Below are 14,097 nucleotides of genomic sequence, written 5' to 3'. Positions count from 1 at the left end.
TTAGCAATCTTATAAGACTATTGCATGACACACTGTGAGACGTGGATCTAATAAACTTTGGTACGACGTCAAGTTTGATGTGTGCAGATTGTACGATGGCCATTTACTACTGAATCACAGGTTACGACGTACGTCAATATGTAACGTCATCAGCATGCACCACATCAGTGTACGTCATCCATGTGCGCCACCATAGGTAGCTTGCTCACCTGGAAGTTGCAGTTCCTCAGCAATTTCGTCATTTCGTGCTGCATTTCTATTGGTTGATTAGTAGACGTAGGTCGTAGCAGCTGTCACACCGTCAGAATTTTATCTCAGGTTATCTTTGGTCGCAAGACGTTGTCAACGGCGGTCCTTGAACCTGTCTCACAGTGCGACGTAAGACCACCGTTTTAGAGCCACGACCAAAGATATCGCCATGTTTCTCCCACGATGGTCATCTTTTGTCTGGGACAGCCCAAAATCGCACAGTGTATACTGGCCATAACAGACCAACCAACCAACCAACAATGCCATCCCTAGCATGATTCCAAAGGGAACTACACTGATACACTGTTTACAGGTACTGGGTAGTACTACTAGCATACATATTTATAGCTCTATAAAACCTTTTCTGTCTGTGGGTGTGGAGTTGCAAAGAAGTGAGTAACCAGACCTGTGTAACCTGCTCCTCATCTCTGACTTGAGGCTAGAGGATCAAGGCTATTCATAAGCATTACCTGCCTGAATCTTCCACTTAACGATCGGTAGTTGTGATGCATTGTGGGTAATGGCTACACCAAGTTTTGAACAAGTGACAACCTACAGGGCTGGAAAATAAAGCCAATGTGGAAGTTCCAAAAGGTAATGTAACCAGGGCATAACCCAGATTCACTGAGTATAGGCATAGTTGTAGCTGTTGCTATTTCAGTGTGTTTTATGTTCATAATAGTTAAGTGTAACATTTTGGTCACCTAAAAAATGTATTGTTCAGTGTTTGGTTGTAGTAAAGGACCATTTAAGAATAGATATTCAGTTTTTCCTTAAAGTAAATTTTGTTTAATGGTTTTAAGTCTGTTTAGTACAGGCAAACATTTGCATTTGCATTAACCATAGCTGTAAATGCACCATGCTAACTAAGCTAGCGTTAGAGTTATCTTCACCCTCTCACCTAAATATTGTCACTACTGGTTGCAAATACACAAGATGGCAACAGCCAAAACTTAAGGCTTCAAAACAGGAATGGGTGACTTGATGGTGGCTATGTCCTTTATCATATGCAGTTTACGGTAATAACAAAAAAAAATCCAACAATATCTCTGCTGCATTGATAACGATACTTTTATTTTTTTCACCCCCCCCCCCATCATGAATCCAACAATGTTACAGGAGTGCAATACTCTTTTAATCCTTTTTTAAATCCGCTATTTGGCAGACTTTGGTTTGAGTCACTGCTGTTTCTGCTGTTTTTCTTGCTATGTGCAATAAATGTGAGTAAAGCAGTGACAAATTCTTCATTCTTTATTCATCTAAATTGAATTTAACAGCACTCTGAGGAACCACTGTGCTCAAAACATGCTTTACACCTAGGTATTTAATTATTAAGAGCACTGTAATCAGCTGTGTGTCTGCACTGTAAATGTCTCCTAAGGGTACAAAGGCTTTCCACAGATCATAACCAAAAACACTTCAGCACTTCAGGGATTTGATCAGAAGGGCAGGTGGAACAACAGAATTTAATATTGGGGAATTTCATAAAGACATGAAAATTGTATGTATGATACCAGCGTGATTTCCCATATACTAAGACTTGTTTAAGAACAAGTCTAGAGTGTGTTTGCGTCTTATTGTGAGTGTGTGTGATTGCAGGGGTCTACATTAATGTGTGAGGTCTATCAATACTTGTCGACCAAGTCCATCCAGAGGGGTCGAGCCTGGGGAGTTTTAGCAGCTCAATACTGTAACGGCCGCCACACGTCTCCAGAGAAATTACCTATCGACTGGCTCCATCAGAGGGGAGAAATCTCCTCCCTGAGCCACGGTCAGCATTGATCCTCCCCAGCCACCAGGCTGGTCTAAAGAGGAAGCGTGGTCACTGCTACACAGGACCAGATTACATGGAATGGGTGGGCAGTAATCTGATTACACAAAAGCACATTGGTGTTATAGGTATTACAACTTTTTTTTTTTTAACCTGGTCATCATAGCTGGGATCTTTGATATGAGGACAAAATATTAAGACAGGGATGTGTTGCTAAGGAGAGTGCAAGATGAAAGGGAACCACTTCAAGGACATAAATGTTGAGATGTGCCTGAATAAAAAACTCTGAGGTTAGCTGGGAACACTAAACTGCTTGGACCCAGCAGGGAGGCTCAACAATCAATGAGGATGATCAGAATGGAAAGGGTGGTTAAAGACTGGATGTTGACACTGACTGTGTAGGAAGGGCCCTTGAGAAGAGTGATGTTAGCTAATGTCCTTACATGCTGGCATCAGAAACCTTAAAACAACCCAACTTTGAGGGTGGGCACCAATGTGTAGTTTCTAAGGAGATTTTTGTTTTCAATTAATAAAGGTTTGCAATGTGTCATTAATCAAATTCATTACTGGTCAGGGTCAAACATGTGGTCTGCCATGTGTTCAGGCCACAATATAAATCTATAGCTGCAGCTACATGGACAGCATTTCTTCAATCCGATTGAAATCATTCTGAGGAGAGATTCAAACTGAATTGTTTAAATACACTAAATAAAGTGATCCAATAAAATTTGCGTTTACGTGCCCCCAGAGCATTTAATTAGAATGTAACCTTTTGACTTGTGACAAGTGGTTCTGCTTGCTGTGAAGGACCAAATCTGCTGGACTGAGAAAATTCAATTCATTCAATACATAAAGTGTTAAAACAGGAGCGGCTCCATCTGTTTATACATTTTAGTAGTATGTAAAGTAAGTGTAACCCTAAATATTTTCTGAAGCTACAAATTACAGATGTCCCCTAAACATCTCACATGCAGACGCTACAATTTACTGTTGTTTCCTTAAAGTCTCATGTGTAGGCCAATGCTAATGGTAGCAGTAGACAATAATTATATCCAGTGACTCCACGGTTTAGCCTGTAGCAACAACGTAACATTAAGCTACTGTTTCTTTTTTTAAATAATTAATTTAGTTTTTGTATTTCCTTTATGGTAGAGCAGCTGGAGAATGCAGTTGCAGAGTAGGGCTGCTTGTCGGATTCAAACCAACACCACTTAGCCCATAGGGGGTGCACACTCTATTTGGTGAGCTAGAGGTCACATCAGGGGCCGTACAAATGCCATGTTTTTTTGCGCCTTCAAATTCATTGCTTTCAAAGTAAACGCCCAGCAGGCGCATTCAATCGGCAGAGCAATGCCGTCGCTGTGTGCACGTGTTCCTGAGAGCCTATTTTTCAGGGTGCAAGATAAATTGAGTTTGAAACACAGGTCATCACATGTCACACACATGTCATGTGATGAGGACCAACTAATCACAGCCAAGAGATGTCTTTCCTTTCATCCATAAATATCCATCCATCCATCTTCTAACCGCTTCATCCTCTTGAGGGTCGCGGGGGGGCTGGAGCCTATCCCAGCTGACATTGGGCGAGAGGCAGGGTACACCCTGGACAGGTCGCCAGACTATCGCAGGGCTGACACATAGAGACAAACAACCATTCACGCTCACATTCACACCTACGGACAATTTAGAGTTATCAATTAACCTAGTCCCCAATCTGCATGTCTTTGGACTGTGGGAGGAAGCTGGAGTGCCCGGAGAGAACCCACGCTGACATGGGGAGAACATGGTAACTCCACACAGAAGGGCTCCCACACCTGGCGACAGTGCTAACCACCACACCACCGTGCCGCCCTTTTCTACTGAGCGGCACGGGGGCTTTGACCTGCTGCCTTTCCAGCCTGGGCTGGTGCACCCCTCCTTAGACGACCTAGTGGTCCCGAGCTCCCTCAGGAGCACCATATAGATACTGAACTTAGTGCAGACACCCAATCGGCATAGTCCACTGCAGCTCAGAGCTTCTGAGCTCAAACGGTCCGCCAGCCTCAGCCTCCCAGTAGCTTGGATTACAGGTGCGCACCACTGCACCCAGCTCCATAAATATCAGTTTGTGATAAATATGGAAAAGAAGTTGATCATTTTAGTGCAAGGCTACCAGAGCTTAACATCTGTCACACAAACAACAGGCCTACACACAAACAGCACCTGGAAAAAGATCAGCTAGGCACTCAGGACTTCAGGTAAATAGGCTATGATATGGTGCTTGTTGAGGTTGCTTAGCAACCTCAGATGCAACTTGCTGCCACGCTCTCAAAAGTTGGCTTTTCCAAGCGGTTAAAGACGCATCTTGTATACGGCTTCCAATAAGGCCACCGTTTCAAAAGAAAATAATACATTTATTTATCAGAGCACTCACATGAGAATGAGGTACTAGCAAAAAAATCAGCAGTGGGGGGCTCGTAGAAACATCCATTGCGGCAAGTTGTATATGGCACACACACCAGCAACTAGCAACTTCCTGTTAACCCCATGCGAGGCAAACATACACAGAAAAACTATATTTATTCCAACCAGAGATAAACAATCAGATTAAGCATTTACATGGTTATTAGGCACTAGGGATGCACCGAAATGAAAATTTGTGGCCGAAGCCAAAGCCGAATAATATTAAGCGCTTGGCCGAATACAGAGTACCGAATACCGAATATCGTTGTTTAGTTTTTCATTAGTTTTTGCAGATGTACCCCCTCCAGATTAGTGTTGTCACATTACCAAAATTGGGACCCACTGTACGATANGTACGGTCTGTGTTCGGCTGGCTCAGCTGTTCAGGTACTTCTGGGTAGTCATGACACCGAGAAGAGGATATTATTGGAGCCGACTTCTCAGTCGCCGGGTAAGCCGATGGCTGCCGTAATTGACAGGAATGCATTACTGTCTGTGTCTGTGACCCCCGTTCAACACACAACCGATGGGATTTGCCTTTCGTTTCTGCTGCTGGTTGAAATCTGTAGGCTGCTCGCACAGCGTGCTGAATGATTTAAGCCTATTTTGCTCGCTCAAAACTATTTTTAGTCGCAAATGCGAGTGCGTTGATGGACGGATCGCCACACTGCCAACATTTTACTCCGCCGGTCAAGGCACGCTGTTTGATTGCATTATCAAAACACGCCACTATTATTCGGCCTTGCTTTTAACTTATTCCACCGAATACCGAATGTGTGGTTTTTTGCAATATTCGGCCGAATATATTCGGTTACCGAATATATTCGGTTACCGAATATTCGGTGCATCCCTATTAGGCACTAATATTATCCAACTGAACGATTTATCAAAGGTTTATACCCCAACTTCCAACCAAAAAATTCCTTCCAATCTGTGGTTACAATCTCAATGTGGTTACATGAGGCATTTTTAATCTGACTGGGCTATTATTGTGATTATTAGTGGAATATTAGGCTACATGTAAACACACCTGCTGAATACTTAATCTGACTAATCTGTTCAGTGATTATTTCTACAGACAAAAACAGTGTGTAGTCAGAATATGGAATTTAGGTTGAGGGTGTCTTAAACTGCACAGACTATAAAGTCAGTAATAAAACTACTTGACTGAACTATCAGCCATCCGTCAGGTTTAAATATGACACCGCCATTGTTAGTTACACTACATCTCAACAACTCTGATAATAAGAGTTGGGTGTGTTTGCCCTTGTGGGTGTAAAGTGTGCATTAAGCCAGTGTTACAATGTGGCTTCCTATTGTTGTAAATAATTGCACAACACTTCATTGCTACTGAGAGCCCGTTAAAGGAGAATAAAGATGAAAAATACATGTGATACTGACACTGGAAAAAGTGGTGCAACTCCCAGAGTGCCGTAATAGATTAACAATTAAAAAGATCAACGACTACATTAAGCGTTGCTGCCCTCTGTGCGTGCTCTGAGCACGTTATCAAAGCTCATAATAGTGTTTTGTGTGTCTGCTCTTCTGGATTTAATGCATTTCACCCTCATATGAGGAAAGACCCAGGACAGTGCAAAGAGATATGCACGTGTGTTCACATAAACAGCTCTCAGAGGCAGTCTGGACATGCTTGAGACACGCACAATACATAAATACATAACACCCCCATAAATACACACACGTACACACACACGCACCTTACACGTTCTCTACATGCTTTAGACAGGGAGGTGAGGCGGCGGTGATTGTGTTGTTGTTAATTATCTCCTATTGTTATTCAGATTCCCTAAAGCATGCTGTAGTGTCACACTCTTAACCCTTCTGCTTCACAGTCCTGTCGTCTTCTGTCCGATGGACGCCCACCGAATGGTGGTAATTACACCGTTTAGCTCAAGGTTCAAAGGCCTGCCATTCGCCAGCTGCATCACCAAACCTCACCATGGCAACCTGTCAACATCTTTGTGGGGATTGGTACTATCAGGTCATAGAGGGGCAGATAAGGGTCTGGTCCTCGGTCATAATCTCCATGCGCAGTTGAAAACACTCAAAGATGACAATATCCTGTAAGGCTGTTGGAATGAAATTCAGGAGTTGATACATTAGTTTATACTAATGAAATGCTGAAATTACTATTCAAATGTGTATATTTTGTGTGTGCTCTGACATCAAGTGAGCGTCAGGTTATCATACTACATCGAACACCCTCCGACCACACTGAAACCCTTTAATATGCACTTACTGTACTTATCAGCTTTGTGCTCGGGATTAGACTGGAGACATAATCACGTAAGAAGTGGGTTGAGTATGCTACTTGCTGTCTTTCTACATTTGTGCTTTTAAAACACAACAGATTTTATGTTGTGATATTTACTGGAAATGCCATACAACAGCAAGTAGGTTGTTATTAGTGGTGATGGTCATTTAACTTGATAATACTACTACAGCAAACCAGACCCTTTCAGTCCCTCCAGCCAGCTGAAGAAAATCCTCTTCTCTGTATTTAACTGAGGGCGGGGCTTTGCTCGTCCACACCATAGACTGTATATAAATATGGCCGGCATGACAGCTTTCCAGAACTCAAGCTAAAACTTCACAATCACCATGTGGTGGCTGGCTGCAGTACAGCTCACAAACCCCGCCCTTTCTATGTTAGTGGATGGGGACATGAGCCAAACTATAAACCTAAAGTAAAAGTCAAATAAAGTTCTCCTAAAGATGGTTTCTGTCATTTTCAGTGGTTCTTACCACACTGATGTTTGTTCAAGTGTTCATTTTTTTTAGGTTTGGTTTGAATTAGTTTGATGCAATAGAAATGGTTTTTGACATCATGATCGACAGTATGCCAATCGGTGTGCTTGCCATCAATGGCGCTGCTCACGATTGGTCAGACAGGTGTTTGGGCGGGAACTCAACACCGCCGGAGATCACCACTACATGGCCTCTGACTTCAAATGACATCACCATTCTGGCTCCATTTTTGTACAGTGGGGGTTAAGTGTAGACATACAGGAGACACAGGTGAAGTGGACATCACTCAGGTTGACAACAACCCGTTACATACGTGCAATAAAAGCAAGTGCCAAGGGTTTAAGCTAATAATGGTGATTGGCAAAAATTGTCTGTGAACTTATACAAGTACCTTAATTTTAATGCCATAAAAGTTGGGAAAGTTGGGAAAGAAATTCAAATGGGGTTATAGAGGAAAAGTCAAAATTTTTGTAATATCCAGGGCCAGTATTCACAAAGAATCCTAAGACTAAAAGTAGCTCTTAGTGACGTCATTCTAAGAAAAATCTTAGAATTCCTTGAATTCTAAGATTTTTCTTAGAATTTTCCCTTGGTAAGATAAAAGTTATTCACAAAGCATCTTAGGCCTTAAGAGAGCTCCTAAGGTGAAAAACTGTTAAGAGGAGGGAGGAGGACTTTTAAGAAGCCTAAGAGTGTCTTAAACAGAGAAGATGGCGGAAAGACAGAGAGGAAGGAGAGATATTCTCCCTATATTGAACGACAGTGATTTAATAAGACGCTACTGGCTTGATAGCGCAGGGATAATGTTTGTGGTTGACCTCATCAGGGATTAACTTACTTTTCCCACCCAGCGTAGTAACACAATAACGCCCATTTTGGATTGCAGCACGTACCGGCGCTTCTCACACTCATTGCTTGTGCGTGAAAGGAGAGGGAATGACGCATTGATTTGTCGGGCAACGCGCTCCCAAGTCTGCCTCTTCCCTTGTGCCGTGATCCCGGGACCAAATTTCCCTCTTTAAACTCCTTTGTTCTCCTCCACGAGCTGCGCAAACAGCAGGCACTGCTCTTCTGTCCAGTTCGGCTTTCTCGTTCTTTTTTTCTCCATTTCATTCGTTGTTTTGGTCATTCTGCCAAATCAAACCGCTTTTTACAAGGAGGCCAGCAATCACAGTAATTGCTGACAGCTGAGTCTGCATCCACCATTAATATCAAACAGATTAAGTAGCCTAGTAAAATTACCAGCATGGCGAGTAAACATAACAATAAGCAAATCAATAGGCTATAATAATCGGCATGTGAATGAGATAGCCTACGTTCAAACATTTTGAAGCTGTGTAACAATTAATTTAATTTTGCTGAGTTTCATCATCATGACATAAAATTATTTTCATGATTACACATTTCTTAATAGCCTACAGTCTAAGTTCTATGATTGGTTCATTTCACTGTCCATTCATTACTAGGAGCGCTTTTTGTTTTTTTGTAACAACCAATCACAGCTTTAAGAAGACTGTGTCATACCTAGCAACGGGGTCAACCACACCTCCTCACTAAGATAAAAGTTTCTGTCCCCTCCTTGCTCAGAGTTGCTCTCAGAAACTTCCTGAATCACTCTTAAGCTAAGATTCCTTGCTAGGAATTTTTAGGCTAAGTTAGGAGCTCTCTGAGCGGACTCTGAGAATCTTTGTGAATATGGGCCCAGAAAGATAAATATTTTAGTGTTTTCTTCCCATAGCTAGAGGTTTGTTGAATTCTTTGAAGGACTGGTGTACTACGGGAATGGATCTGTGTTTAAAACAATGATTAACTCTGTCAAGCTTGCAGCATTGTTATATCTCCAATTAAAGCACTTGGTAGAAAGACAGATGCTTACTTTTACTTTATGTTCTTTCATGTAAAGTAGCAAAAAGGTGTATCACAATTTTCACAGCTCACCTTTCTCCCACTCTTTTAAAATCATATTAAAATTGACATGGCTTCCATTTGATATTTACCGCTGACAAGACATTTTCTGCCCCCTTTTACTTATTGATCATGTTGATAGAAACGCTACCACAGCGATTAGGCAGTCCGAGCCATGCTAACTCACAATATCGAACTGGAGGGTAGTGGAGTTGGTTGGTGTGGAGCTCATAGAGGTTATCTGTGGCTCGGGCCTCCCTCTAACCAAACATCAAAGCCCTTAATTAATGGGGGATGAATACACGATGCAGGTTATGACTTCAGCTAATTAGGGAATTGTTAAACAGAGACGGTACTGGGGAATTCAGCAGGGGCCGCGGATGGGGAATCGATGGTCAATGAAGAGAGGGAGCATGTAGGCAATTTGCCAGTTAATGTGTTCCCAATATCAGCCGAGAGAGGCGGAGGGCGGCGGGGCGGAGAGACGAGACTCTTTTACATGTATTGACAAACAAACCTGCCAACTAAAAGGACGGAGCTTACGGCAGGGTTAATATAGATACTGTAAAATACCTAAATACTGGGAATTGTGAATACCTGTGATTCTTCCCACACACACTTAATACCAAAATCACTAGAAGTAAAATCAGGACTCTGAAAAAGACATACAGTATCAATGGGTATCTTTGTCCTGGTGGTTGTGTGTAGGTTTATTGCTGGTGGTATCCTGGCAATTCACCTACAAGGACATATCCACTCCAAGTCAGCAAGAAAACACCGCCAAGGAAAAAAAACAAGACGAAATTTGGAGAGACAAGATTGTCACTTTGGAAGTAACCTTCTTGAGTTGGCTTACTCAGACTGCTTAAGTTTCATGTTTAATTTGGCTGAACTTTAACGGGAAATTTTGCACTTAAAGAGGACTAAGGACTTTGTCCCAAATGTTTTACAGTGTAGTCGTGCTGTGAATGAATTGCTTTGTGGCGGGTATCCTTTTAAAATGGAACATGAACTTAAGCTGCAGCCGTGAGCTTTGGCTCCGGTTAACAGAAGGCAAAACTATTAGCAACATTTTCTCTCCATCTCTGAGACGGTTTGACGACATGTGTTTTATTGCATTTACTGTCAAACTCTTTTAGTGACCCTTTTTTGATTAGCCAGTCTTCCTGTTTTGGGTTGCTTTGAAGTTTAGGTAGCTGTTGCCAATGCTGACATAGCAACTTTTTCTGGAGGATTCATTGCATCTAGCTTTCACCATCTGAAGGGACGTGCACACACACCTGCACTTGTAGAACAGCCAATAGCAACGCCCTCTCTCTGAAACGACCTGTGATTGACCAATGTCTCCCATCACAGCCTAGCTTTTCAAAAGCCTTAGAATAGAGCTGAGAAAAGGTACAGAAACCTAGTTTTCTTTCAGGCCACTTAAATTATAAGATACTCAATGTTGTTTTTTGCCCAATGACGCCAAAATAATACTGCCAACCCCAGCCTGAACTCAATGTCACAGTGAAACTGAAGTTAGAGCATCCTTATCTTCTGCAATGTGGCATATTCTGTGTGTAACAAATGTATATGTGCAACGTTTACGAGTCACATGGCTTCATATACCAGCTGACAGATTCCTTGAGCATACCTTAACAGTTTTAGGTGAATTTTTTGCTTTATGGCTGGCTTTTTTTTCTCATGTGTTTATCTGCGTTCGAACTGGAAGGCTTACCAAGTCCTTTGTGAGCATCAGTGCTGGTGTACTCGATGGTTCCATTGTGGCCCTTCTTGGGGTTTTCCTTGTATTCTTTGTGGACTCCATCGGGACAGTATCTGTAGGACAGTCCATAGTCTGCTAGGTAGACCTACAGGACACACACACACACACACACACACACACACACATTGCATCATATACATAAAGTGTGTATTCTATAGACAAGAGCACACTTCACTGCTATGCTAACAATTCCATCAATTTATTTGTTACAATTAAATCATAAAATATGATTTTAGTGAAATGCAGGTGTCAGTTCCATCAATCCATTAAAAATAGTATAATATGTGAGTGTTTGGGATTGGGAACTTTCTGAGCCTCTCATTGCTGGCCAGATGAATAATAATACATACAGGACAATTAGTGATCTACAGTGGACTAACCTGTTCAGGGTCTCTGAAACCCAACATGAGGTTGGCAGCTTTAATGTCTGCATGGACATACTCGTTCTCATGAATATATTCCAGTACATCCACCTGACACAGGCCAAACAGAGAGAACACACACAAAAACAAGAATGACAATTATAATGAGAAGAAGGCTGTAATGACACAGAAGTGAATGCACGGTGTCAGAGGTGTGAGCTCTTAAAGATCTTAAAGCAAGGTCATTATCTGTTAAAGTGGCCCTTAAGCTCCAACTCCACCTTGCTTCTTCCATTAAGTTTTCTATGAAAATGATCTTACCAGTTCTTGACCAAGCTGGAGAACGGTAGCCTTCTTCAGTCGACCTTTGTTGCGCTCGCAGACTTTCTGAAGGTCACTGCCCAGTCTGTCCATGGTCATGAAACGATACCTGGGTGGGAGAGGAAAAGATCAGGAGGTCAAAATCAATTTTTTTTCCTGATTCTGAATAAAACCCCATCTCCTACCTCCTGACATGGAGATGGCTTTTTGACTGCAAAATAAACCAAAAAAGGTTAAAATCAGACATACCAGAAATTAGAGAGTTTAAACGACCATGCAATAAATGCTATGGTGGAATGTCATCAGAAACTGCAACTATTCCCTTGTAGATAATGGAGGGATGAAAGTCACAACGATTATAACATATATTTAAAAGAGTTTAGCATTAAGTAAAACAGTCAGGATGGATGGATGGATGGATGGACGGACGGACGGACGGACGGACGGATAGATAGTTAGAACACCACTTATAATTTTTTAAGCATAAATGCAATAGCCACAAGTACATAGCAAATATTAAGTTGTAGACAATCTACACCACAGTCACATGACTTAAAAGTCACCACCACAACAACAAAGCTGTAAAACCATGCTCAGCACAGTCCCGCGTGATGATGCTCTGTAATCTCATGTAGCCACTTGTTAGCAACTGTCTTTTTTAAGACATGTAAAGGCTTGAAAATTTACATGTGGGTTATTTAGTGACATATTTTTTGTGGTTGAACAAAACGTGAAAGTCTCTTAATCCTGTGTTAACCTCAGACCTTATTTCAGCCAACTAACAAAAACAAACAAACATTGACTTTGAGAGGAGGGAACTGGGAGGGCTAAATTGCTAACTCATTTCCGGGTTTTAGGACTCATTCCTGCACCACTCTATTGGAAAATAAAAACTAAAGTTTGAACTCCTGAACTCATTCTGAAGCCTTCTTCCAAGGTAAAAATACAAAAATATAATTCACCTGAAACAGGATGAGTCAACACATAAGAAGATCTTTGGTTAAAATTCTCACTTGTGGTCAAAAGAATTACACAAAGGCAAACCACTACAAACTAACCTTGAAAGTTAACTCTCACCCACCCAGCTGTGACTGAGAATGTGACTGCCTTCAAACCTGAGTTTAAAGCAGATAAATACACTCTTAGGAGGGCAAAACCACCCTTGTAACATTTTTGATTAACTGTTAGATTGAAATACATCCCACCAGACCCCAGAATTTACTTGAAATTTTTTTGAAAGTACTGAGATTTTCTCCAAACAATACTGTTCCAACAACTTCGTCCATTTGATTAGTGATGCCAGTTTAAAACTAGAATTACTACCTTGCAGTTCAATGCCTCCACAAACCTGTTAAGTTGCAGTTTCAGTTTACGTCTATGTCTGTGAAAACAGGGATGCTTCACACACATCTTCCTCACGACAGCACAGATCTATACAATCAGCATAGTTTCAAGATGAGTGTCACCAATTCAGTATCTGACCAAATGTATCCCCTTCTGTTCCTGCGATATGACATTAAATAGTGGCCAGAAAGTGTTCTTTGACCTTTTGGGTATAGGGTTAGGGTCCCTACACTGTTTTATCCTATAAGACATTTGTGTGAAATTTTGTCATAATTAGTGTATGAATTCTTGAGCTATGGCCAAAAACATGTTTTGTGAGGTCACAATGACTTTGACCTTTGATGGTCAAATTTTAATCAGGTCTTTCTAGAGTCCAAGTGGGCATTTGTGCCATATTTGAGGAACACCTCAAGGCCTTCTTGAGATATTACATTCATAAAATAAGATGGACGCAAGGTCACAGTGACCTTTGACCATTTACCACGAAATGCTTATCAGTTCATTCTTGAGTCCAAGTAGAGGTTTGTGCCAAATCTGAAGAAATTCCCTCAAAATATTTTTGAGATACAGCGTTCATAAGAATGCAACAGGCAAGGTCACAGTGACCATGACCTTTGACCTCTGACAACCAAATTCAAATCAGTTCATCCTTGACTCAAAGTGGATGTTTGTGCCAAATTCCCTCAAGCTGTTTTTAAGATATCGTGTTCACAAGAATGGGACAGATGGATGGACAGACGGACGGACGGACGGACAGACGGACGGACAATGGGAAAAAATAATGCCGCTGTCATATCATTCGCGTGAAGGCATAACAAACCCACAGTAACACTGTAAAATGCAGAGAAAATGATGTTGTTTTTACACTCAAAAAGGGAGCAGACATGTATTGCAGTTCTCATCTTATAATATACTGAATTGTCCAGCAAGTGCTGGCTTTGTCAATACCTGACTTCATTATATTCAGCCAGTCCTGATCCCCAGTACGTTGGGATGCCCAGGAAGTCCAGTTTCCTGCTCCTCTTCCATTTTTGCACTGGAACACGATCAGAAGAGGGATAATTGTCATTGCGTGTTCATACATTTCTGCTTTTATACTCCTGCTGTGTCTGAAAAAACTGAATTACAGGAGTCAAACCAACAGCTAAACTGAACTCAAAACCATG

The 14,097-nt window shown here is 41.6% G+C and overlaps 1 protein-coding gene across 2 annotated transcripts in view; it reads right to left on the bottom strand.

Annotated features, from left to right (window-relative positions):
• Window positions 1-14,097, bottom strand: part of LOC126406587 (serine/threonine-protein kinase VRK1-like) — a 38,396-nt gene that overhangs the window by 13,611 nt on the left and 10,688 nt on the right. For both annotated transcript variants that reach the window (XR_007571722.1, XM_050070949.1), the window contains exons 5-8: window positions 13,880-13,967; window positions 11,588-11,696; window positions 11,285-11,377; window positions 10,857-10,989 (exon numbers count right to left, since the gene is read on the bottom strand). Coding sequence is in view for 1 of the 2 variants with exons in the window: in XM_050070949.1 (XP_049926906.1) it covers window positions 10,857-10,989; window positions 11,285-11,377; window positions 11,588-11,696; window positions 13,880-13,967 (423 nt within the window). In the remaining variant the exon portion in view is untranslated. The remainder of the gene's footprint in view (window positions 1-10,856; window positions 10,990-11,284; window positions 11,378-11,587; window positions 11,697-13,879; window positions 13,968-14,097) is intronic.

This window comes from Epinephelus moara, chromosome 19 (assembly GCF_006386435.1).
Source record: "Epinephelus moara isolate mb chromosome 19, YSFRI_EMoa_1.0, whole genome shotgun sequence".
Taxonomy (NCBI): Eukaryota; Metazoa; Chordata; class Actinopteri; order Perciformes; family Serranidae; genus Epinephelus; species Epinephelus moara.
This window is presented reverse-complemented; position numbering and strand designations above follow the sequence as displayed.